The sequence below is a fragment of the Xenia sp. Carnegie-2017 genome, unplaced genomic scaffold (genome assembly GCF_021976095.1).
Source record: "Xenia sp. Carnegie-2017 unplaced genomic scaffold, XeniaSp_v1 HiC_scaffold_19, whole genome shotgun sequence".
In the NCBI taxonomy this organism is placed as follows: domain Eukaryota; kingdom Metazoa; phylum Cnidaria; class Anthozoa; order Malacalcyonacea; family Xeniidae; genus Xenia; species Xenia sp. Carnegie-2017.
Genome location: NW_025813481.1, coordinates 4,885,934 through 4,911,754, shown reverse-complemented (window position 1 = coordinate 4,911,754; position 25,821 = coordinate 4,885,934). Strand labels below are relative to the sequence as shown.

General features: G+C 34.3%; 7 protein-coding genes across 9 annotated transcripts; 2 read left to right on the top strand and 5 right to left on the bottom strand.

Annotated features, from left to right (window-relative positions):
* Positions 1-667: 667 nt before the first annotated feature.
* LOC124438284 (serine/threonine-protein phosphatase 1 regulatory subunit 10-like) lies at positions 668-7,438 on the bottom strand. 3 transcript variants are annotated; one of them, XM_046988340.1, is made up of 25 exons: positions 7,143-7,438; positions 5,926-6,028; positions 5,712-5,818; positions 5,466-5,576; positions 5,270-5,363; positions 5,153-5,194; positions 4,922-5,024; positions 4,734-4,775; positions 4,635-4,668; positions 4,352-4,497; positions 4,160-4,263; positions 3,906-4,033; positions 3,701-3,774; positions 3,557-3,615; positions 3,321-3,357; positions 3,084-3,254; positions 2,811-3,004; positions 2,646-2,695; positions 2,462-2,549; positions 2,250-2,394; positions 2,133-2,156; positions 2,001-2,056; positions 1,819-1,918; positions 1,492-1,721; positions 668-1,201 (listed from the first exon to the last, which is right to left on the bottom strand). In XM_046988340.1, the coding sequence occupies exons 2-25, from the start codon at positions 5,938-5,940 to the stop codon at positions 1,010-1,012; spliced, it is 2,346 nt and encodes a 781-aa protein (XP_046844296.1). In that variant the 5' UTR covers positions 5,941-6,028; positions 7,143-7,438; the 3' UTR covers positions 668-1,009. The 3 variants fall into 3 exon arrangements, with proteins under 3 accessions (XP_046844296.1, XP_046844298.1, XP_046844297.1); XM_046988342.1 differs by having other exon boundaries at positions 4,160-4,260; XM_046988341.1 differs by having other exon boundaries at positions 7,333-7,438.
* A 405-nt stretch (positions 7,439-7,843) lies between these two features.
* Positions 7,844-9,434, top strand: LOC124439330 (iron-sulfur protein NUBPL-like; the record flags this gene model as incomplete). Its single annotated transcript, XM_046989555.1, is given in 8 exon segments — positions 7,844-7,925; positions 7,928-7,992; positions 8,059-8,149; positions 8,217-8,256; positions 8,329-8,513; positions 8,583-8,668; positions 8,805-8,925; positions 9,007-9,434. Coding segments are annotated over 8 exon segments (843 nt in total), but the record flags the coding sequence as incomplete, so codon positions are not given.
* Positions 8,967-10,437, bottom strand: LOC124439140. The gene is made up of 2 exons (XM_046989365.1): positions 10,271-10,437; positions 8,967-10,199 (listed from the first exon to the last, which is right to left on the bottom strand). Exons 1-2 carry the CDS (start codon positions 10,306-10,308, stop codon positions 9,431-9,433), a joined length of 807 nt encoding a protein of 268 aa, XP_046845321.1. The 5' UTR covers positions 10,309-10,437; the 3' UTR covers positions 8,967-9,430.
* A 249-nt stretch (positions 10,438-10,686) lies between these two features.
* On the bottom strand, positions 10,687-20,022 carry LOC124439329 (DNA repair protein RAD50-like). Its single transcript, XM_046989553.1, is given in 43 exon segments — positions 10,687-10,967; positions 11,178-11,306; positions 11,608-11,804; positions 11,897-11,973; positions 12,049-12,134; positions 12,205-12,257; positions 12,326-12,451; positions 12,598-12,643; positions 12,710-12,840; positions 12,912-13,059; positions 13,318-13,376; positions 13,469-13,538; positions 13,685-13,713; positions 13,816-13,911; positions 13,986-14,091; positions 14,166-14,223; positions 14,309-14,456; positions 14,889-14,984; positions 15,059-15,172; positions 15,259-15,400; positions 15,812-15,937; positions 16,011-16,161; positions 16,164-16,192; positions 16,262-16,473; positions 16,585-16,686; positions 16,809-16,913; positions 16,983-17,083; positions 17,203-17,272; positions 17,364-17,465; positions 17,557-17,561; positions 17,610-17,654; positions 17,723-17,800; positions 17,893-17,953; positions 18,030-18,119; positions 18,227-18,341; positions 18,419-18,478; positions 18,566-18,639; positions 18,733-18,774; positions 18,972-19,031; positions 19,098-19,199; positions 19,498-19,581; positions 19,668-19,784; positions 19,898-20,022. Coding segments are annotated over 42 exon segments (3,897 nt in total). The 5' UTR covers positions 19,898-20,022; the 3' UTR covers positions 10,687-10,912.
* Positions 20,023-20,063: 41 nt separating this feature from the next.
* On the bottom strand, positions 20,064-21,287 carry LOC124439141 (inosine triphosphate pyrophosphatase-like). The gene is made up of 8 exons (XM_046989366.1): positions 21,178-21,287; positions 21,024-21,081; positions 20,880-20,944; positions 20,736-20,809; positions 20,600-20,631; positions 20,422-20,537; positions 20,275-20,351; positions 20,064-20,206 (listed from the first exon to the last, which is right to left on the bottom strand). The coding sequence occupies exons 1-8, from the start codon at positions 21,244-21,246 to the stop codon at positions 20,077-20,079; spliced, it is 621 nt and encodes a 206-aa protein (XP_046845322.1). The 5' UTR covers positions 21,247-21,287; the 3' UTR covers positions 20,064-20,076.
* A 470-nt stretch (positions 21,288-21,757) lies between these two features.
* On the bottom strand, positions 21,758-23,234 carry LOC124439139 (mediator of RNA polymerase II transcription subunit 27-like). The gene is made up of 8 exons (XM_046989364.1): positions 23,051-23,234; positions 22,820-22,967; positions 22,635-22,747; positions 22,479-22,569; positions 22,300-22,398; positions 22,178-22,219; positions 22,028-22,105; positions 21,758-21,960 (listed from the first exon to the last, which is right to left on the bottom strand). Exons 1-8 carry the CDS (start codon positions 23,209-23,211, stop codon positions 21,805-21,807), a joined length of 888 nt encoding a protein of 295 aa, XP_046845320.1. The 5' UTR covers positions 23,212-23,234; the 3' UTR covers positions 21,758-21,804.
* Positions 23,235-23,550: 316 nt separating this feature from the next.
* On the top strand, positions 23,551-25,816 carry LOC124439138 (coiled-coil domain-containing protein 105-like). The gene is made up of 4 exons (XM_046989363.1): positions 23,551-23,989; positions 24,510-24,956; positions 25,040-25,135; positions 25,218-25,816. The coding sequence occupies exons 1-4, from the start codon at positions 23,621-23,623 to the stop codon at positions 25,521-25,523; spliced, it is 1,218 nt and encodes a 405-aa protein (XP_046845319.1). The 5' UTR covers positions 23,551-23,620; the 3' UTR covers positions 25,524-25,816.
* The last annotated feature ends 5 nt before the right edge of the window (positions 25,817-25,821 follow it).

Below are 25,821 nucleotides of genomic sequence, written 5' to 3'. Positions count from 1 at the left end.
AACATATGAAAATATTTACAGATAAATATTACAGTTTAAATTTTCATGCAACCACCTTAAGTTATAAACTTATAGTCCTGGCTGGAAAATATGTCGTTTTTCGACGATTGTGTAAAATATTATATAAAACATTATATTGTGTAAAATATTATATTGTGTAAAATATTATATTTCAAAGTAAAGGGCGGTTTGCTGTGTGGAAAATAGTGCTAACCAACTCAATGGTGTTCACACTACTCCGGGGACTAATGTCGCCTGTCGGTATACATTAGTTGTACTTATTTGAAGTCTTCGTTTTTGCTGACCATATTTATCGCAGTCAAGACTGTGTTCGTATATTTTACAAGTCATTTTTAGCGGAGAAAAAAGTTTCGCCGAACTGTTATGACACTTTGACGGTTAGTAGGTATTCACACGTAATGGAAACGGTGTAGTTTTGTAGCGTTTTCAAACTGCTACGGTTAGCGTTACGGTTTCATGCTATTTCATATCGTCGTCCTGTGAACATTACCCCAAACCGTGAGAGTTTTGTATCACTTTCAAACTCTACAGCTATCGTGTAAATGGGGTCGAAATAAAGTTATATGTTTTGTTTAAATATTGAAGTTTTCAATAGGATGTTTATTTTTCATGAAATTAAACAAACAAATATATAATATATCCTCTCTTTGGTGTTTTATAAAAAATTCTAATTCTACTCTAAGTATGTAAACCAGCAGAGAATTTAGAAAGTTCGCTGAAAGTTAATGCCGTTCCACGACATCCTTGACGAAAGCCATTTATCTATGTATTATCCACGCGTAAAAATGGTGCTTTGAAGGTAACTTATCGAAGCATTTAGCCACTTATCTGCATAAGGTTCCACGGTCCACATATTGTGTGACAATTGGAATAATAGCACCACAATCTTCGACACGAGATAATTCTATTTCAATTGTCAATGGACTTGGAGTGATAAGAATTCATCGAGCTGAATCCTACCTCGAGGTTCAGGTTTCTTACATTCCTGTCATGAAGGAGGGCCATTCTCCGTTCCACGTACGTGTAAAAATGGACAACTATTTCCTCGCAAGCATCCGCGTGGTGTTCTGAAGTGTCTACAGGGGGGGCGAACGCGTGGCCCTCGAAGTCGTGTTCCCCTGCTACGAAATTGTCCTTTAGGTATATCACCTTCGCTCGTAAAGTGTTCATCAACAGAATCCTGTGGTGGAAATATGAAACACACGTTGCTACAAATGTAAACTTAAATAATTTAAAATTTTTGTTAATCCTATAATTTATAACAATAAATTTAATATTAATTAATGATAGCCTCAAATACTACCCGTTTCCGGACACTAAATGTGATAACAAGGATCTTCTAAGTCAATTTCTGTGCAAATGTAAAGCTGAAATAGTTTTTCTGCTTATTCATTAGCAAGTGTTGTGTTCACGGTAGATCAGAGAGTAGGAAGATGAAACTCTCTAAGTTTTCATAACATTATAACTTACTTGATTTTTATTTGGCATTGGAAAGCGACCAGGTGCAGCCCCACGACCCATTGGTACCGTGATTCTCTGTCCAGGAAGAGGATGTCTCAAACGATGTCCACCAGCGAGAGGAAATCTTCCTCTCATTCCTAGAAAGCGCGTGGGATCAAATGACTGATTAGGGGTAGGTAGTAAACCACGTGACCGGAAATCAGGTAAACCATGACGTGAAAAATCTTGTCCAAGCATCCCTATGAAGAATAGTAAAGGTTGATGTATACTACAATACATTATTTATTTCTTACATTAAGTTTTAACGTAGCTATGAATTTTTATTTTTGCTCGTACCCAGTCTACCAGGAACACGTAGAGTTTGGTTTATCAGAGGCGAGGGAAATCGCTGTCCGGTGACTTCTCCGAGATTTTGATTTCCCGGTTCTTGGGATGCCTTTTGATGAAAAAAACACCATGTTTGCTAAAGAGAGCTTTGAACAGGTATTCTTTGTTTAAGAAATAGAAACAACGCTTACAACAAGTTTCTTCAGCAGTGTTTGAACGTCCACATTACTCAAGGCTGCAGCACCTTCTGTTCATTTAAATACAAACGATTAATTTCAAGTTTTGGCGGTAAATGATAATGCAACAAAATGAATGTGCCTTACCAGCATTATTGGAGCCCGCAGTACCTATGAAGACGAAAAATAGGTTCATTAAATCAATACTTCATGTAAGTCAAAACTAGTTGATATAAATTTTACAACAGAATAAAAGATATGAACCTTTACTAGCCGTAGCAAGTAGAGCAGCTAAAGCCGGTGGAAGAGTTACGTTTGCCGCTGCTCCGGACTCCGTAGTAGGTATAACATTGTCCGCGTCAGGTTCAGGTTCCATGAGACCTTTAGATAGTGGATACACGGTTCCTTTCTGGTAAAATATTTTGAAGTGGTAAAGAGAAAAAATATTTTATAGAAGACAGTACAAGGCAACCGACCTCATCGTGAGGAATCACCAGCGGTTGAGAAGATGCAGAGCTTGCAGTTTTTGGTTCAGGATCAGGTTCACTAGGACTTATGGGTAAACTAGAGGAGATTTTATTAGAAACGTTTGAGATAATGAGAAATATTTTGATAACCGATTATTTCATGTAACATGCTACGCATATACGACTGTTTTACCTTGACTTGGAAAAAAATATATGTGCAAGTATGTTCGACTCTCTTTCTTTCTACAGAGGAAGGGACACAAAATTTTTGTAGGTATGTTTACTTGTTTGTAAAAACGATAACGAAAATGAAATTATTAAAAAAGAGAAGGTAAAAATAAGTAAAAAGTAAAAAAACCTGACTCGACTTCTCTTGACTTTCCTTTCCTCGTTCCATTAGCTCGTTAACATCCAATGCTCGAGGTCTATACCACTGAAGTTGCTCTAACATTTTATCATCACTCAAACGTTTAGCTTGTTCCACTCTTTGTCTTTCTCTCATGGCCTCTTGTTGTTGGGCGTCGTGAAAGTTGATGATATGTTGAACGGCAACTAAAACAATGAAGATTTTCCATACATAACGTGCTGTCAACGAAGATGTTTACCAACAAACTGAATGATTGTCACAAACCTCTTTCTTCGTCGTCCGGTTCGTAGTAATGATACCTGACAAGTCTCTCGTCAATTTCCCATTTGATGTTTTTCTTCTTTTTGCCTTTACGAGTAGTTTCACTCGTCTTAACTTCGTCCTTCATCTCTTTCTCTGCAGATTCAACAGGAACTGCATCGGGAGTTGGAGCTTCTGTAAAGAAAATTCAAAAGATCAACGAAACTGGTCAAGCAATCACCTCGGAATGAGTACACTCGCCTGAATCAACTGATTTTAATTCCTGTTCCAACGGTGCCTTTAGCGAAAAAAATAAGACAAAAAATTCATAACAACACCAACTTCATCAAGTAAGAAAACCGGAAGAATGCATAAAATTTCCTAGCTGTGAATATAAAGGGTTCTAGAACTTTCAACTCTAGTTTTTGAGTAACTTTTGTGATGGAACAGGCGTCTTAATGTTTATTACAAATACTTGGCTTTATATGCTGCCATACCTTATTTGTAGAGTCAACATTAGCTACAACATCTTCGGTTACTTCCTGGGAAACAAGAGCTAGAAAATCAAAAATACAAATTTTGAAGACAAAACCAGAACTTTATAATGATGAAATTGAAGTAAAAGATAATGAACTCCATACTGCAAGCTTCTGGAGACGGTTTGCTTTCATCATTTTCATCTTGTGCTGTATTCAAGTTATTTGATGAGCTTTCACTTCAAAGAAAATAAAAATAACATTCAAGACAGCCCTTATAACTACAGCACACGTATAAGGGAGTTTTCAAAATCTTGCCAACAAAAAGTAATGAAGGAAAAGAGAAGCTCAAAGTCAAGTAAACTCGGACCTTTTTTCCGTTTCATTTTGTTTTTTATCATTCTCGTTACTTTTTTCGTCCTTCACTTTCTCTTCCCCCTGTTTGTGTGTTTGTGTTTGATTAAACAAAATCTCTTCAAGTGGACCAGTCGTTGCTTGCTAGTGTGAAAAAATATCGTATCAAACATAACTTTAGACTGCTCTATCGCCTCGTCGTTGACAACAGACATTTGCGTTCTACAGCGAAAAAATTATCTATGAGAATGAATAAAATTTGATGCATACTTTGGGTGATGGTGGTGTCGCTACTTTCTTCTTTTTCTTTACAGGAAGAGCTGTTTGTTGTTGAATTAGGGCATTCATAAAACCAGAACTTTCCATCACTACTGCTGAGGAATAAAAACGCTCAAAAATTTGCAGAAAACAACAGCAAGAGTTCTAAGTGCATTTCGCAGTTCATAAATAGTATTTACGTACATTTTGGAAGTGCAGGAATGACCTTTGCTTTAGGTGGTGGTTTTGCTAGGCTAGTGACGCTGTTTTTTGCTTCATTGAGAGTTTTAATCTTCTTTTCAGGCGGATAACTAGATTTGCCAACCATATCTTTATTGGTAAAATTCTCTCTGCAAAAATTTCATAGTTTTAGAAACGATGTTACATACAAACCATGCAAAGCTATATAAACATAGCTCTGATGGTTCAATTACGTACATGTGAGTAGGAGTTTGATAAAATTTAAATACGTTTAAATATACTATACCTGGACCGCTTGGACGCGGCTTGGTTACTTTGTTCTAAAAAGAAAACTAAGCGGTGAAAAAGAGAACCTGATGTTGAATGAAAAATGTAACTGACAAACCTTCATTTTGATCAGAAGACTTTTTGTTTTTCTTCGGTCTTCCTAAAAGTTCAAATAAAACGTAATGGCAATCAGCTTTAATGTCTAAAAAATTAAATCGAACGCACGCAAAAATCAAACACATGCATAAATGTAATATACATAAAAAATCTTAATTGTTCGTGTATTGATAAAAATCACAAACTAACCTTTAACCAGTACCATCCATTTACTAAGTATACTACTCGCTAATTCTTTAATATTTTCTTCCTCTCGTTTTGAAAGTTGTTTCACTAATTTACCAATATTTCCCTGGAGAGAAGAGTTGAATATGTTTTAATGATTTGAAAGTCTCACTTATTTTGTCAAGTGAAGGGAAAGTTACATTTATACATCTCCCTCAACGTGAAAACATCGCGTTTTTAAAGCGACGTACGTACCTGTTTAAGGGCTTCGATTGTAATGGGCATTGCTTCCAGAAGCTACACAAAAAAAAATCCACACATTTGAAAAAAACTTCATGATTTTCAATAGCGTTCATATTCTGAAAAGCAAACCTCTAAAATGTCCATTATTAAAGGTATATTTTGTGCAGTCATGGCTTCCTGTAACCATTTGTTTAATATGGCACAACCTCCATCTTTCACAAACCTAGAGATAATTATTTGAATTATTTATCTTTGCGAAGGAAAAAACTTAATGTTAAACTGTTGAGATGTGACAATCATTTGCCATTTATCAACAATAAATTACTTGTGAATTGTTTCTGAAGCAGTTCTTTTTTCAGATCCTGTCTCGAATGTAGCTCTTAGTATATTGAGGAATGTGAATCTGCTGAGCATTTTCTCGGCATCTTTCATCAAACTGAAAGTAAAAAAATATATATGAAATATGTACAAAAAACATACTTAAAATATAGACTAGATATGAAGAGTACAATTTAAAAATAAGGCATGAAAAATATCAACTGTTTGTGAATGAACACTTTCCTTAGTGTACCTTATTATAGTCAAGACCTCCTGTGGTCCCTTCATATCCCCATTTTCACCCAACATACTGCTCATTGCATCTAGCAAGACCCTTGGATCACTAGCACCGGACATTATCTTTGTACAAAAGACAAAATAAATTATTTAATTGAGGAAGAAATGATCAACCTTGATGACATGACCTGAGACAGTATTGAATAAAAGGTCTTGTGTATTTAACATACCACAAATCCCTGCATTAATAAAGCAACTGGAACTAATTCAACTAGCTAAGAGCTTCAACAGTTTTTCTTTTTAGTGTATTAGTCTGCTAACTTCGTGTTGCTCCTATCATGAATAAACAAAGACAATTTTATAATTTTGGAATGGGAACAATTTGAAGTCATAATGAAGTAAAAGACAGAAAGAAACATCAAGCTAAAGAACCTTATGCCAAACATAAAAAAATGTGTTTTAACTCTTTGTATGAAGAGTCATTGTACAACATATTCAGGTAAAAGTCAATGCTAAAGACTGGTAAAAACATCACTTCATGATGAATAAGTTTGACAATACATTGTATAAAACAAGCTCAATAATAATATCATTATTATTCTGTTCTGATTTCTTGGTTTAAGGATTTTTTGGAGTGTGCTACACTATAAGTCAGCCCTATTCCTGAAAAAGTGTTGGTATACATAATCATAAGAAATAAAGCTTTGCAAAGCTGGCAATGAGTCAAGGACAATTAAAATAACTGCCTTGGGAACAGCTTACTGTAAGAACAGGTATAGTAAAACATCACAGCAAGCAAGTCTCTTTATGCAAATGTTTCCTAACTATTCAGTCCTAATTTTTATTACTGCATCAAACTTAAATCTACTATATAGAGTTCTCACATGGAACCTTGCTAAAAATCAGTTTTTTTGTTAGTAAAAAAAACAGACATAATACTATCTCGTTCTTATTAATAAAATGCAATGACTCCCAAGATTCCTTGACCGTTCATGTATTAACTGGTTTTAATTACAAGATAGAACTGAATAGGAAACGTTTTAGCTTATGAAACTATTTATTTTTGTTGTTGTGTGAAATTTGACAAATAGCAAACAATTGCATAGTTGCCTTGTTTCTTCATTTGAAAAGAACGGGTGGCTCACTCATCCAGCGCTAGTCTCTGTATTATAATTAAATTTATTGTATTTTATTTTCCGAATTTTTTAGCCCTTATTCACTCATACAGACTGTTTTACAAAAATATATATTGCTTAAATCGACAAACACGCTCTTCTGCGATTGTGCTGGGCATCACACACCCCAACCACTCCTGAAAATACATTTTTTGTTAGCCGATATTCTCCCTCTTACCCCACAGACATCACGAATTTTGGAGATTATGGACTAACGATTTTCGAGACTACTGTTCCCAACTTAAAGTACTTCAATGATGCCGAATACTCACCAGGTTATGCCAATCTTTCAATTCCTACGTGTGTATGTGCACTTATTGATTGAAAAATAATTTATGAACCGAAATTGAAAATCCAAAATGGCGCTCTTGAATTGGCAAATTTTGCTTTAATTTAAGCAAGAAATACCGCTCACAAGTGTAAATTATACTCTATGGGATATTTCTTGCGCTTAAAACATACTTCCTGTAAAATTACTCCAAAAATCTGCGACATTAAGCATCATAAAACCTAAATTTGCTCTAACGTTTTCTATACGTTGGGCAAGGACAACACAACCACGCTTCTTTTCTCTAGTCGAAGTAACATACATCACGTGTTTCATTCCAAGCGTTTGATTGGCTAAGACAACAGCATGGTTAATCATACAATATATATAAATGTTTCCATTTGGAAATTTGTTATAATTATTGCAAGGACGAATTAATATGTATAATTTTGCACGTTTTATAAATGAATTTCCCGTTTTTTATACAAATTTACGGTGCTTACTATATCATCATCGTAGAATTTTACAATTGAATAGGAAACAAAGGCTGCTCACCAAATCTAGTGTTATGGTATGTACATATGACTTTATAAAGATGAAATGAATGGTTGATGTTGTCATGTTGGTGATGCAAAGACCAATGACGATACTTTTCTGTAAAAAAGGGCCGTGCTCAGGAATCCAGATGGCAAACACAGATGACACCAAAAAGGCAAGAGAGAACACAGAGGTTTGCCAAAGAAGGAGGCCATTAATGGTGTCAAAGATGTTATTGTGGTTGCATCTGGCAAGGAGGAGTAGGAAAGTCAACTTGTGCTGTTAATTTAGCTGTTGCACTTTCTACTATCAATAAAGTAAGAAAGGATGAAGATAGATAAAATTTTCCAGTACAGAATTGTAGTGGATTCTCTTTTTTTTAGGAGAAAAATATTGGTTTGCTCGACTGTGATATTTATGGTCCTTCAATACCAATTATGATGAACCTGTCTGGTGAACCAACACTCAATAAAGGTTCGTGAAAAACACAACAGGTTCATGTAATTGATGACAAGATTCTTCACTTTAAGTTCTCTTAAAGATGACAAGATGGAACCATTGAGAAATTATGGTATTTCCTGGTATGAATATGTTAAACTTAGAATGGAAAAGAACTAGATCAATGAATGTATGTTTTTTTTGTGTACGACCAGTATGTCTATGGGGTTTTTGGTTGATCAAAGATCACCAATAATTTGGCGTGGATTGATGGTCATGTCTGCTTTACAACAGTTACTTCGCCAAGTAAACTGGGGACTGTTGGATGTTCTTGTGGTTGACATGCCTCCAGGAACTGGAGATACTCATCTTTCATTATCACAAACTGTACCTATTACAGGTATATATATACAATGTTGAAAAACATCGCTATATTAAAACCACGAAAACCTGAGTCTATAATATTTAGGAGCAATCATTGTGACAACACCACAAAATGTCGCATTGGCAGACGTCATCAAAGGTGTTGAAATGTTCAACAAAGTTCATGTTCCTGTAAGTAATAGCTATGATGTTCTACATTATATATATATATATATACCGGGAGGGCACATTGTTATACACTTTGTATATATATATATATATATGAAGTCATACCTTAGTTTTTATGGTTTACTTCTTTTTTTTTAAGGTTTTTGGTATTATAGAAAACATGAGTTATTATGTTTGTCCAAAGTGCAACCATAAGGAATATATTTTTGGTAAAGATGGAGTTAAGCCACTGGCTCAACAAATGAACTTGGATGTACTTGGTGTGTTGCATGTGAAATGTTACATTGCAAAGATAAAAAAATGAAAGAGTAATGAACATTTTATTGACGTCATCTTTACAGGTAAAATACCTCTCCATACAACAATCTGTGAAACATCTGACAAAGGCACTCCAGTTGTACTATGTAGTCCAGAGAGTGCACAGGTAATTTATGTCATTTCTGGGATCAGAATGACATTAAAGAATGTTGATTATTTGTGTTCAATACTTCTGCATAAATCTTCTATTTCATAGGCAAAATCATACAAGAAATTGCCTCAAAAGTTGCATTAAAACTACAATGGTGAACATTATCATAAAGGTCATTGAACGTTCATGGATAATGATGGATTAGTAAGCTTGTTGTATTCTGCTTAAATGCAAAAGATGATTTGGTTGGACCAGACTTTAGTCACTTGCATGGGCATTGCATTTTGGATATACGTGTATCTGTATTCTAAATTACGAAATATAATGATTGTAGTTTTGTGTGCTACTGTAACTCTTCAATGATTGCTTTCCATACTGCTTTCACTTGAGGATACTTGTAAGTTAATGATTCGTGAAGTATCGTTATGTCCTCGTGAATATCCGGGCGCGTCTTCTGTAGGAGATTCGCGTGTTTCACCATTTGAATCACGTGCATATCTTCGGGTAACGGGCTGAATTTGGTGGATGATGTCGATTAATTGCCTTGTATTATTGACTGCAGTTTGAGACTGTTCACTGAGGACTTGATGATCATTTTGTCGAGATGACAAATCACGAGTTCTTCGTCTTTCATTTTCCTCGGAAGAACGTTGTGAGAAAATGGAATTTTGGTTTGACATTAACGAGAATGTCGCATTATCATTAGCTGTACGTGATGTTTGCACGGAACGAGAACTTTCTCCATTCTTATTGGATAACTGAGAAGTGGTTTGAGAAGTGGTATGAATACTTGATCTAAACACGCGATCCAAATAACCACGTGATCTCCAACATCTCTTTAGCATGAACCTTCCTAATCCCTTGGCACCACCATGTACCCTCATGGCAGCAACTTGAATATCCCTCCAACGATAATAGGTCGTACCATATTCAACTCTTGCTACAATATTGTGAGGAAGATCGCTGGATTTGAGGTTCCAAATTTTCAAAACTTTCCCCAGTGACAGCTCGCTTAGTTTATAAGGGAGAAAACGATTGGTGTGTTGTCGTATCCATTTTGGAAAGCGCGGGGGATTGGTGTTGAAGACGATCCAAGGCCAGAGCCAGCTAGGAAATACACCGTATCTACACAACACAACAATAATTACGTTGTATTATGTTGAAATTCATACAAATCCAGTGAAATGTAGTTTTACCTGCAGTTAATTCCATGTTCACTCGCGAGATAAAACATTAAAACCTTTCTCGACTGATACAAACAAATATATAGCTTTTTGAAACTAGGAAAAGGCTGTGGCGTACTTATGTGAATTTCGTGATCATTACCACATAAGCGACACCAAAGCTGTTCGTCAAAAGAACAAACTCTGTAAAGTCTTGAGCATGTTTGAGCCAACTGTATGATTGATTTGCCATCCAACCAAAAAAGTATCATTAAAATTATCTCGTCACATTGTGATGTCAAAAAATCCATTCCATCCCTGAGTTCGGCTTTATTTGCTCAGCTTAAAGATCTGAAATCTTGTGACATCATTAATTCTAATTGCTAATTGTTTTAATAATTGCGCACTATAATTAGCGAGCTTTTCCTAAAAATCAGAATGGCATGAAAAACCGCACGAGTCAAACTGTTTTTATTCAGAAATTTCTTGAACTTTGAATATGAACATCATGAACAATGCCTTAATATAAACTAACGTTGTTCATAAAGTGTATAATGAATAAAATTGTTAATATGAAGAAAATTTTAAACAAAAACGAACGTCACCATCAACAATCAGAGAGATCATACCATTTTACTGATATTCTTCGCACAAACGAGGAAAGATTATAACATTTCAAACATTTTCATTTACTCCAGATGTGCTTTGTTTATAAATCCTCGAGAGACCACTGAAAAACAAGAAGACTATTTCAAAAATTACCAAACTTTTTGTAATTCACCGAACGAATACCACAGTAAGCATGGAGAACTGCAGATGAACGAGAGATAACTGACGATTAACATGAAAGCACTAACGGTTAGTTAGAGACAGAACATTCAAAATAACATTGAAACTATGAAAGTGAACAAGAGATCATTACGCAATAGTTTGTGCTTACTTTTCATCTTTAGCAACACGATAATAATATTCAACAAAATCCGCCTGACTCAGTAACTCAACAAAATGTTCATCGTGAGTTATGACCACCAACTGAAAATTCTTCTGAGGATTCCTCGTCCTAACAATACTAACACACAGAAGAACCTCTTATGAATATTTTCATCGATTGACATGTAGTTTTTTCTAGACTTGGACGGCAGAATAGCAACTACGTAAGATGGTAAACTGACATTTGGACAAGTATACTGTAGTGGAACATGGTTGTGCAGGTGATGAAGTAAGTTTCCAAGCCATTTGCAATATTTCTGATTCTTTAAAAATTACGTAATGACTGACAAATGAGATATTTTATGAAAAGTACAATCAAGCACTCGACATTAATTTATAAGCATTTTGACAACTTAGTAAGTTTTCAAGTTGCATCTCACCTGGCCAGCTGATTGGCAAGGCTCTCAATGTTTTCTTCATCAAGATTAGTCGTCGGTTCGTCTAACGTCAGCACACCGCAGTTGAGACAAAATGTTTCCGCCAGTGCCAGTCTTATGATCAACGACGCGAGAACTTTTTGTCCAGCGCTGCAACGACCACGCATGTCCAAAGCAACGTCACCCTTCAACATGACAACCTGAACGGAGATAGTTCATATGGAAATAGTGATGATTTCTGTTTCAACGTTCGTATTTTAAAAAAAATTGAATGAAAACACCATTAACTCGCCTTATAGTTGTAATTCCGTCTAGTTGCTAAAGAACCATCTGAGTCTTCATCTGAACGTATTTCAATGGTGTCGATGTCTGAACGAGAAACAAAAATCCATCAGCTTAATGCCGTCGACATATAAAAAAAAATACAAATGAAAATAACTATACCATTTCCTTTATAAGTGTTGATCCAATATTCTTTGATGATCTTGTTGATTTCCGACATTTTTATGCTGTGAAATTTCATGATCGCTCTAAAGAAATGAAATAGCCAGCAGTTGTAATAAAATTTTCATTGATAACTATAAAAGAATGCTAATGAACCTGTCCAGCGCCTTGTAATACTTCTCCAAATCATCATTCGCCAATTCAGTCGTCTAAAATAAAGATCCTTTGACTGTGATATGTGTTGTTTGTTATTTTTAAATGGTGGAATGACTCTCACTTTGATTTCAATAAGTTTATTATGATATTTCCTAGCGGCATCTTTGTACAACGATCCACTCAAATCCTGCTTGTATCTTTGCATTTCACGTTCGTGTCCAGTCCTCTCGCCGGTGCACGTGGCTTTCTTGAAATAAATTAAAGAAATCATTTAGGAAAGTCGAGGCTGAAGTATAAATTGAATAAAGTTATTTTGAATAAAAGCACTATTTATAAATATTTGACTGACAATAAAAACCATTAAAAAAGAAAACAAACAAATAACAGTCATACTCGCGTTTTATATTCCTCTAATCTTCGCGATAAATTATTTTGTTCCCTAAAAAATCATTCAACAGAAGTCTAACATGAACATAATTTACCGTAAAACAATAAAACACTGCACCTGCTCAGTCGATCGATATCTCCCAGACTTTCTTGCTCTGAGCGGATGCCATTAATTTCTCGTTCAAGAGTTGAAATCTTTTCTTCATTTGCAACAAATTGGATGTTATCTTGAAGTTCGCGAGCGCGTACCTAAAACGGAAAAATAAATATTGCTATCCATGCAAGACGACGGTCGTATCAATTTTATAACAAAGTTAAACCTTTTGTTGAGATAGATCATCTTTTAATTTGTCCATTTGTAAGAGAAGATTTCCTCTTTCTTCATTCATATCATTTATTTCGTCTTCTACTAAAGTCAAATCCTTTTCAACTTGCATCAAAAAACTTTCTCGATTTTCGTCCACATATCTGTATGTACATAAATATACACACACAAATGGATAGAAAAGCGAACTAATGTATCTGTATGTACATAAATATACACACATAAATGGATAGAAAAGCGAACTAATGTATCTGTGAAAGATGTACATAAATATACAGACAAATATAGAGATAGGATAAACTAATGTATTTGTATGTATATAAAAAATACAACATGAATGGTAGAGATGAAGTTATTCAATAGTTTCCTAAAAACACATTGTGATTTTTGCTGTTTTTTACCTCTGAATTTCATTCATTTTTTCTTTGAATTTTCCTGCATTGTTCTTTACTTCGTTCATCTGTAAACAATATTACCAGGATTACAGAACTTTATTATAACAATTAAAGTCTTTATATTCATTGCTCAATCTTTACAAAACCTTTGAAGTTATTTGATCAATTTGGTCGTCTTGTTCATTAACAAGTGATACGCGTTCTTTCTCAAGCTCAAATAACTCTTCCTTAAACAAAAATCTGACTTAGAATACTTCATGCACACTGTTGTATCAACATCTTCCAATCGTCTTCTATCGAAACAAAGTACTCACATCTACACATCTCTGTGGTTAAACTTTACATAAAAAAGTATAACTGTTTATTTAAATACCTTGATTGGTTCCAAATTCTTTTTGCCTCCTAAAATCATCGTGAAGTTTTTTTTTCAAACGAAGACAACCACATATTTTGCTTTAGTATAATAAAAATCAGTTATCTTTAAGTAACATCGTGTTAAAATACCCGAACATCTCTATCGTGTTCCATGTTAGCAACAGTAAGATCATCTTTCTGTTTTTCTAAGTTTGATCTTCGTTGCAGCTCACCGCTCAACCGTAGCTGTATAAATTACAAAAAATTAGACGGGATGCATTTCGCAATTTCTTTTAAGCACGTTGTAACATTATTCAAACCTTTTCAGATGTAAGTTCGTTGACATTGCTTGTTAGCCTTGCCAGACGACTTTCTTGATTAGATATTTGACTTCGTTTACGCTCGATGATGCGATTTAAATTATCTCTGTTTTTTGAAACACATAAAAATTTTTAAAAACGTTCGTACGTACCTGACTAGTAATCGTGAAAAACACTTACACTTTATCCTGACAATCTGATATTTCGTTCGTTACCAGTTGCATGCTACGACCTGGGGCTAGTGACAAATTATAACAATACAACACAATTACAATGGCGTAAAAATGGATTGTATTGTCAAGCACAATTTAATTAATCCTTACCAACTCCGTCTAACTTATTTTCCAATAGTCTTATCTCTCGATCTAAAGACTTCGATGATTTTTCATTTTCTTCCAACATCAAGAGATCAGGTTCAATTTTTGCTGCTCGACATTCTTCATTATCGATAACCAAAAGAACATCTTCCAACTAAAGATAATCAAAATAAAAAAAAGTACTTGAAGTGTTCCACTCTTCATTAACTAAAATTCAACAGCAACGCCTTAAGCTCTGCGCTTGTGTTGCACATAAATAAGCCTTACTATTTGAATGAAAGAAATATATGTGTCATTGAGAGCTCGCATACATGCCTATATTTTAGTAATAGTACATAAGTTAACGTATATGATAAATACATTATTTATTTTAGGGTCGGTATAGAGTCTATGAAAAAACTAAGTTCATCATAATGGCTGAACAATTATTCTTTTAGAGAAATTTTTACGGTTCATTTATGGGAATTTTTCCATAGTTCCTAGGCAGAACTCTTTTTCCTTACTCGCAAACTGTTTCTCGCAAAACAACACACACAATATGTTAAAAAAGTAAAAATATAATGTCGATTTTTTGAAATGCCCTTACCTCCTCAATGCTGTTTTTAATTTCATCACAATCCTCAGATATTGCAATTAATTTCTCTTTCTCCAAAGGTAACTTTTTATTTTCAATATCCTCGAGCTGGAACATGAGAACCAAGACAATATTTTTAAATGTAATTTCTCAAACCACATTGAACAAAAACTCAAACCAACGTTATCTTTATCAAATTGTAATTTCTGCAAGTTTTCGTAGACTTTTTCATCATTTTCCAGTTCTGCCATTTGTGTAGCCATCTTGTCAGGAACTCGACCGATTTTTTCTTTTAACTAAACACGAATATACGTACAATCTTAAGGTTCTGTCAGAATTGTGCTTGGGAGTAGTAGGTAAACAGAAAAATGGGATGACTTACTTCGGTAACAAGATTTTGCATTTCCTGTAAGGTGTTGAATTGTCGATGACACAGAGGACAGCATGGGTCTTTCTTCTTGTCCTCCATTGTTGTGACATACTTTTTGTAAATTGTTTCAAATGCCGTTAGTTGACTACATTTGCTGAAAAGAGAAACAAAGCTTATTAGGTCTTTCCCTCGTTCTCTCTCTCTCTAAATCCAATCATCCACTTTTTTGAGCAGATGTAAAAATGACTATTACAAATAAATATTTCCATATTTAGGTAGACGCACAATCGAAATAAAACATTGAATCTAGAGAAAAACTTTTTATTACAGACATGTTTCGGCAAACTTATGCCATCATCAGTGTAAATGAATGTGTTACAGAATGTGATACTTAAAATATATAAATAGAGATAAATGACTAACAGTTAATTGAAATGAGGACAGTATTAGAAATATTTTATTATTAATTAACAAATGGAAGTTGGACGATACAATAAACAGTGATTTCATATGGAAACTCCGTGGAAACTTCGCACTAAATATGACCAGCCAATTTTCAATTTACCTTTTCGCTTCTTCTATACGGTCATAGAGATTCTTTTTCTTATTTTCATATTTTTCGTTACCACAAGCCTCTTTGAGGTTTCTTTCATATCCATCTTTCTCTTTAGTCAAATTTTCAACATGTTTTCTAAACGGAAAGTGACAAATGCAATGACACTAGGTCGCTTGTTCTTAATGTCAAAGCATTTATTTTTTCATACTGGATAATTCTCTTCTCGGCAAGTTTAGAAGATTGTTTTTGTTTCAATGTTTGAATTTTTCCATTTGTATCGCTTATCTCCGATCTTTTCTTCTTTAGGAACTCGTTTAGCCTGTTTTTCAGGTTATCTGTAGGACCAATGGAACCAAGTAAGACTTCAACTCTTCCTCATGTTTGTAATTCCTGAAATATACGCGCGGGAATATTAATACGTACATAGGTAACAAGACAAACTTCAAACTTCCTACTAACACTTCTTTAATGGCATCTTCTTTCAAATCTCTTTCCTTTCTTTTTATATCCAATTCTGCTTGAATCGATGAGTTGAGATGCATCATTTGCTGCTCTTCGCGTAAACGCATTAACTCTGCTTCGACCTGACGTTTTTCTCCTTGCGACTTTTCAACCTCAGTCTTCCATTCTCCAGTGTTACCAGCAGCTTTGGTATCCTCCAATTCTCTCTCCTACGTGTATAAAGGGAAAGTTTTAAAGCATAATATTAATAAAGAACAAGAACACGGTGTAACGACTGGCCTTATACTTGATATGGGAATATCGCACTTAAGGAAACTTACAGCGGCGATTAAATCTTTACCAATTCTCTGTACTTTTATTTCAGAAGTACTGACGTTGCTCAGATCTTGACGAATTTTTTGTAGTTTCTTCTGATTTTCAGTCTGCGAGAAGATAAACATTTAGGTAGCTGTACGTTTAAATATAAAAGTTAGCTGCCCAACATCTCAGTGCATTGAAGTCATCTCAGTGCATTGAGGAAAAAATCTCAAACACAGAAACTTACAAGCATATCATTTTTAACTCTGATTGTTTCTTCAAACTGGTAAAGTGACTTCTTTTTATCATCAATTTTGCTTTGAGCTGACTGAATACGTCGCTGATATTTTTCCTGCAAACAAAGGGGAAAATCTTCATCAATTCCAGTTATTACGCATGAGAATTAAAACCAACACCAGACCTTTAACTCTATGCCCTCCGTTTTTATTTTCTGATAGCATTCTCTGGCTTTTTCCTTAAAACTCGAAATTTGTTCATCAGAGAATGGCGAAGACTCGAAACCTAAATTTTACAAAATACACAGTGCATCAACACAACCAAAATGTTAAATTAACATGATGCATCAACACAACTAAAAAGTTAAATCATCATCACACAAATTTGCAAACATTCTTGCTAACCTTTAAGTTGCAAAGATTTAGATTGCTCAACAATCATGAAATCTCGCTGTTCTATGTTTTGCTTGTGCCTCTAAAACAATATAAAGTCTAAAGTCATTGATTCATCTAACAAAAAAAAGCAATGTCTAGCTTTCTTTTCGTTGATTGCTACACACACATACATCAAATTCTTCTTGCAACTTGCCACGATTTACTAGAATCTTATTTTTCTTAGAATTTAGAGCAGAACACTTTACATCTTTTTGTTGAATTTTCTCTTCCAGCTGAAAAATTCAATAATTTGTTACAACTTACTAAACATCATATAACTTCACATCTCTCAAAAATGAATGGCCATTTAGACAATTTAATGACCTGAACTATAAAAATACATTACATTCGTGAGTTCATTTTCTTTCTGTTTTAGCTGTCCTTCAAAATTTCTTGCAATTTCTCAAGTTCTTCTCTAGTTCCTGTTGTAATTGTGATAAAATTTTAGATGTTGTTTTCTTGCAAATTAAATAATTAATTACTGCTATACCTTGAAAGAACTTCGAGATTTTTCCTCCTATATCTTTATTAACTTCCACAATTGATTTCTTCGTGGACAAATGAGAATCTTAACAATAAACAAAGAACATGAACAGATTGCACAACTTGCATATGTATAATAACAACCAATGTCTTAAAATTCATTATAAATCATTTTACCTAAACGCCTTTCGAGCTCATTAATAGATTGCTGAATTTTCGAGAGTTCAATTAATCTAGACTAGAAACATGAAACATGTGAGAAAAAACAAAATGTGTTCAACCAAAATATAACATTGTCAATGTACGAGGCTCACTTCAACAGGCATCATTGAGTTAACAATGTCATCAATTTCTTGTTCTTTTTTTTCAAGCAGTTCTTTGGTCCTTTCCAAGTTTTGAGAAATCTTAGAAATGCAAAACAATTGCATAAATTGTATGCATACTCCACATTAAACAAAAATTTGTGTTTTTTTGGGAGGACTTGCATGCATGAAAATTTGGTCATCTATACCTCGTTTGCTTTAAATTTATTTTCCTTCAAATACTCCAGTTGCGTGTTAAATACTTTCAGCTCATTACTTTGCTCTTTACGAAACTTACGTATTGCCTCTAATGCTTTGATATATCTAAAAAAATATGAAAAAGCCCTTCATAAATACATTGCAAATGAATACATTAGTATAGAAATTAACTAAATATTTACTTTGTAGCAGAAAATATATCATCAAATTTTGTTTTGAGAGCTTTTCCTTCACTTAGAGGCCTAAAGATACAATGCAGAAGTCTAGTTTCAAATAAGTTCATTGCATTATTACAGAAGCACTTTGGATATTATGAAGAAATAGAATACCAAAGTGAATCTTCTTGATGGCAAAATATAACACAGTCTAGCACTGGTTTCGACACACCAAGCAGCGATATCATCTTAAGTTAAAAGCTTTGATGAGTCATTTTGCATTTCCATGTAACATATTACCATACTTTAATTCTTTCTCAAGACAAGAATACAAACTTTACCTCTCTGTTAATGTCTGTACATCTTGAGCTGATACTTCGCCACTAGAGAAAGATATCATGATTGTTATTTTAAAAGATCATTTGAATAGAGGTTGTCAAGTGATGGCTTAAAAATAAATTTTAACCTTGAGTTGTAAAAATAAACAGTATTCTAAGACGATTGAGTGCAGTTACCACACAAAAATCATTTCTTCATCAGAAAACATAAAATTTCTATCTTAATTCAAAGTATTCTTTACATCATCATTCACTTTTCTTTTGATAACATTCTCAATAGATTTGCATTCAATTTTCTTTTGCTATAAAAAAACACATTGTTTATAAATTACATAAAGACAAATTGGATGAAAATGCAAAGAAATTACCTTCTGGGTAGATACAAGGGATCTTGTAACAATCATTCTATGTCCACTTATATCCCTAAACATCAACTTTACTTGTCCTTTAACCTCTTGTTCACCGACCACCTGTATTACAAAATGATACAAATTTTCTCATCAAACCCATCTAAAATGGTTTTAATAGTAGGAGGAGAGGGGAAAGGTGCTCTAGTTTGAATCACAAAGATTTAGGTTGCTACTTGTTGCTGACACTTTTTTGTTAAATTCTGTTGCTTTTTAGTGTGATTGGGGGATTTTGTAGGGAATTTCCCACCCCTTCAGCACACCATCCACTCAAGGCTAGAAGAAGGTGCACACCACTCTCCTAAATCCATCCATGTGACCAGTGACCCTGTCCTTAACTAGGACAAAATGCTTAACTTACTTTAGGATCACAAACAAATGCAGCACCTTTGCTGTTAGGTGGCATATCGCCAGTTGTTATGTAATTCAAAGCTTCAATAATCGTCTGTTAAATTAGAATAGTTCAATGATCAATAACAATTGATAATATTCACGTTATCATAACTCGTGGTACTATGCAAGTTTACCAACCGTTTTTCCAGCTCCGTTTGTTCCAACAATTAACGTGAGAGGTGTAAAAAACTCAACTACGGCTGGTTCACAGTAGCTGCGAATTCCTTCGACTTGAATTTTGTCTATCTGAGACATCTAAAGTTTGAATTAAGATAAAATTGGCGCTTTTAAAATGGTAAGATGAAAGGTCATACAAAAATAACACAACTTCTTTTCTTGAGTTAAACTTACCGTTTCTATATAATAACCGTAGCCGTTCTATATAATTGTTCCTTAAAGTGGTAAAGTAATTCACATTTTGAACAATTTAAAAGTCATTTTCAGTATATTACAATCACTCAAACAATGAACTTTCCCAGAATTTTCCCACGCGTTTTTCCATCACTCAAATGGACAACAATTATAGCTCAAAGATTATAATAATTCATCATTTATTTCGGTTTTTTAACTTTTTTACAGTTGGTATGTGCAGCTCTTCGAGAAATTCTTTTAAAGCTTTCAACGCTTTCCCTCGATGCGATATTTCGTTCTTTTTCTCCAAATCCATTTCAGCAAATCTAGATGCACCAAACTGAACATTGAAACATGCTTGAAAATAAAACTTGTTCTGCATCTATGCACTTACGTCTTTTCAAAGCCATGAGGTTGAAAACAAGGATCCCATCCAAATGTTCTTGGTCCTCTTGGTTCCACTATTGTTCCCTAGAAGAGTTTTTCATAGCTATATTTACTAGCATTTATTTATGTGTCATTATTATGTACGAATAAATACATTTGTTTTTCCAGTGAATAGTTCAACAGGTTTTTCCATGTCACCATTTGAGAATGCAAATGTGCACATAGCATAAGCAGACTTGTCTTCCCAACCAGTCAACAGGCGATGTAAACCTTCATAAAAATTATAAATAAGCACATGTTTAAGTATGGTACAAAACAACCTGGCATCTTACCTTCAGGTTTTAATTTCTTAAGAAACCATTTTCTGGAAATGTTGGGGGGATGACAATAATAAAATGGTAAAATATATAATAAAAAGAAGACTTCAGTTTAGTTTACAGATACGTACACATACATACACATACGTACATATATGGACCTGGTAAGCCACCCAATGCATTAAAACATAAACATGTATCTTCAACAATGACCGGACCTTTAATCTAAATAATGTTAGAAAGTGCAATAACTTTACATATGATCATATTAGGCATGTACGCAAAGCTTTATCACCTCCTTGGCTGCAATTTTACATTTCTCAATAGAAATTTCATCTGGTTCACCTTGGAACTCTGGCACTACATAAATATATACGCAATTCGGTTCTAAGTTCAAATACTTTGATATAAATATTCTGTCTATGAGTATAACACTTACAATCTATATTTTTTGCAATTAAATTCCATGGAAATTGTTCTCCCAACATTGACTGCACCTGATGGAAAATATCTAGTTGTTTGGCTAGAACTTTAACGCAAACAGTAAAACGTACAATACTTCGATATTGAACAATTGACAACGTTTTCTTTACCTCTTTAAGTTTGTTAGCATTTCCAGTGACGAAAGTCAAGGTACGCTTCCCATTTTCAACACAATTCATGCTTAGTACAGTCTTGTACGGTATGTTTGTAAGATGATAACTTCAACTGGTTATCATCTAGTAAAAGGTGGCGTTAAAATGCAGTCAAAATATCCACGAAAGAATTACCGATTTAGCAATAAAATGCAGTCCAGTAAGAATTAATTTCCTCAAAGTAATACACAAAACTGCAAACTTCACATTTTTTCCACATCATACAATGCTTTGCCATCAAAGTGCTGCCACGAAAGTTTACATTTCTCAGAAGCAAATTACTTCAGAACAATACACAATGACAATACACAATTGACACCCACAAACCCACACAATTCCTTTACACAAATTATGGTGACATATGAACCATAGAGCTAATACACAAAACCTGACATTTGCTCATCACTTGATTCTGAAGATGTCAAATGGCCAAGACTGTCAAAATGTCAGTCAAAATCTAAACCAACAGTCTTTTCAAGACTGTACTATTCACTTTACTGGCTAAACAGACGGAATCTAGTAATAACGTTTTCTGTAATATACTGAAATGATGTATTTTCAAAGAGACTCCACTTCATAAAAGTATTAACTAGATGGTGGTCGACATTGCATATGATAAAATTGAAATGTTTCATAGTCCAGCCAACAAGGAGGTAGGATATTGTCAGCCTCTTTCTGTAAGTATTTTTTGCATTTTCTACACTTGACCATGAACAGCTTGTCATAATACGACAACCAATTCTAAAGTGCAATAACATAATTTCATGGATAATGAACATATATGAAATCCAAAACAAGAATTACATACAATTAATTTATATAATGATTCACTTGTGTTGCCATGTCGACTGTAGTAAAATGATGAAGCATTAGCAATATCTGTCATCTGTTTAAAAAAAATGAAAAAAAGATTTTTTTCTGTAAGAAACGGGCTAAAGGAAGAAAAAAAACAACGTACTTTATTAAATATCTTGTACTTTGAGCACTGCATGAACTCATCCTGTGGATTAAAATATCAAAATCATCTTCAGATATAACAAAATATGTAATGAAATGAAAAAAATAGAATATGTTACATACTTTGTCCGCAGAAGTTTCATGAATGCCTTTGATTGTGACTCGATCCACAGTACATCCACGAAGAATTACAATGGCAAACAAAATTGGTTTTACACATACCTACACAACAAAAAGAGATTTTGTTAATTAAATTTTCTACATTATGCAGCAGCAAAACATTTGTATTCATGTCAAATCACTTCAAGAAGCGAGACTCCGGCAATTTTGTTCCAGCGTATCGTTAACTTTGGAAATGATTTCTTTAATTGATCAACAAATGTCGCAAGTGTGCTGTAAAGTAAGAAAATAATAAAGAAAAATTGTCAATACAAAAATAATACAAAAAACATACATACCTTTGAGAAACCAAAACATCCTCTTTCACAGGTTTTTTCAAAGCTATCTCGTTGACGTCAAGCGAAAGTTTTCTTTTCAAACACAATGAAGCAGTCTTTGCTTGAGACTTAAGCTGCAATTTAACATAAAAATTGAAAAATTCATGATACCGAAAACGATTACAAACACCCAACTGTTCTCCAACCTGTTGTGTCCAAGAATAAGTTTGCATAAGTTGGTCATACAAAGGTGTCTTATCTTGAATTGGATCTGACCAAAGTAAACCACTTTTACCCAAAATTGTCGGCTTGTTATCCATTTTTTTCAATGAAACACCAATTTTTTCAAGATCACTGTAAAGCACAGAGACAAAGCACCGAGTTTAGAAGACGAAAATTCGGCTAAAGATGGTTGGACGGGTTGGGTATATCTGTACCTTAATTTTTTTTCTAGCTTTAGCAAAGTTTCCTTTAACTTTGTCTTATCCGCAGAGAAGTCTTTGATGGCATTTTCAAATACATTATTTACCAAATTTCGTATATCTCTAGTTGCCACGAGCGCTAGTTTATACTTTTCTTTCTCTGAATCAGAAGCCATTTTGTTGTTTTCATATGATACTTCATGTAAAATTAATCTAAAGATTTGATTGTAATTAGAATTTCGTAGAAATTTTCACAAACAACTGCGAGATTCCATACACGTTTCAATGTAACAATTTGAATATATGATTCTTCGTGGATTATGAGAATCGCAACATACATAAAATTTCCCCTTTTAATTTTATGGAACAGGGAAAAGCCTTTAAAACATTCTCAGCCAATACAATCCAGGCAATAAGAGCAATTAGCAATAATCAGTTGGCGCGAGCACGAGGGATTTTCAATTACCATGACAACATAATCAATCAACAAGATTTCGTCATAAAAAAAATAGATTTCAGAAGCGTTCTTTCTTTCCAAGCACATTTGTACATCGTGAGGCAAACAATCTTATCAAAAAGAAAACCATGGAAGTCACAAGGACAACAATCGGCTCTGCTTCTTGGAAGAAATCAAGCATAAAAAATCTTCAATTGGGCAAAGCTGTTACAAACCGCAACGAACAGATATGTGAACTGAGTAAACAATTAGATCCTTTACCAAGTCTGCGTGACAACTGCATCCAACAGAGCAATGCAAGGATTCATTCTTATGTCCGAGCGACAAGAGCAATTGTTGTAAAATTACGCGAAAGTCTTTTGGATACGAACAAAGAAATTAAGACGATGACGCGTTGCAAGGAGCACGTGGAACGAGCATTGGAACACATAAGGAAAGACTTACTGCTCAACAAACGATCTTGCGAAGTAAGAGCAACAAGACCGCCCAGAGAGAGAGTAAGTGTTTCATTTTCATGTTGCTAATCAAATGGTAAATTGTGTCTTTCTTTTCGCTTGGGTGTCAATAACGTAGAATATGTTATTGTTTTAACGATTTCTTTTCGCGCAAATCAGGCAAGTATCGAATAAACAATTTTTGTATGAGTGTCTCTTTTGTTCTTTAAATTTTGATCAGTTTAAAATGATCTGTAGTTTTCTGAAGTCAGCTTATTTTACACAGCATACATGATACATGTAGTCAAGGTAACGCGTCAGAATTCTAGGTCTGTCTAAATAATGAGTCGAAAATATGAAAGTCATAACAACGCTAAAGATAGTTCTACAAAAAAACACCGCGGACCAACGCGTTTTTATTTGTGCAAAGTCGGATCAAAATATTGCAATTCTCTAGTACAGTCTAAGTGCGCAATATTTTTTAATGTTTTGTGAACTTCTCAATTTAGCACAAACTATTTTTAATTTGCTAAATTTTACACAAAAAATGACCTTTCATTAGATGGTGACCTTATATTTCTAGTTACAAGATGGCGCAGATAACTTGCTTACTAATGAACGTCAAAGACTCTTACGTCTGAAACGTACGTTTGAGAGCCATTTACATTCAGTCCAAAATCAACTTCAAACTCTAGACAGCTGTCGTAAACGACTGTCAGATGTTATACATGAAAGGTCACGAGCTACCGATTTAACATGTCAAGCTGTCAGTTCTGTGAAAGGCTCTCCACATCGAAGTAAAGATCAGAACTTCGTAACACCCAAAACTCCTCCAGTGGAATATTTAGGTCCATATACACCGGAAACAGCGAGCTCGATGTCAAACGCACAGCTTGCCCGAGAATCATCAGCCTCAATCAGAAAAACTGTCAATGATGCAATGGAAGAGGCGAACCAATTGCAACAATCAACTCATCTTTCTGTTAATCATGGTCTCACTAAAAAAGTTGCAGAAACTGTCAATATTAAGGTACGAGGAATATTTTTAGTCGTGCCAAAGGATATCAATTCACTATTGAACAAAACCTTACAGAAAATGCCCTTGTTTTTTAGCAACACTTGCAAGTCAGCTCTGGTCAAGCAAAAATGGCCATCAATAAAGGACAGAGGTGGTTTGATTCAACAGAACTTTCAATGGGCAATGCATTGGTAAAGTCAATTCATGTTCTTTTTGTCGTTAAAATGAAACAACTTCTTCATAAATAATTTCTAATGATGCAATAAATTCCAGGGTCCAGTTGCCTATTCAGATCTAACAATACGTGAAAAGCTTGACCGCCCCCTTGTCCGTGTCTTTCAAAGACATCCTGGTAACCAGTTGACAGAGGCAAGAGATCTTTTATCAGGTAACGATGGTCTCCTCGATTCACTCAACGCGACTAGTCGTAACCTTGGCTTGCTCAAGTTAACCAAATTACGTTTGGATGCTGACGTGCGGGATAAAAACGAGGCGGCAACTTTGGATTCAAAAATCGTACGCATGCGCAGACGGATGGCGAATCATCGTTGGGTGATCGGCGAGCAAATAAAATGTTAATTATTATCTCTGGATAAATGTTGTTTGTTGTGCGAAGATATACGGAATAAAACTATTTTGAAACGACCCACATAGTGATTATACCTTTCTCAGTGTTTTAAAAACAAATGTGCCAATACATACCAATCATTTGAAAAATAAAACTAAAATCTAAATCTTTGTAACAGTATACATTGAAGACATTCTGTGCTGGCTTTCGTCCCCAAAACATGAATACCGGAATATAAAGCCAAGGGTTTTTTCTCTTTCATCAAAATACTCCATGTTTTTCCTCCATCTTTTCAAAGAACTTAAACTC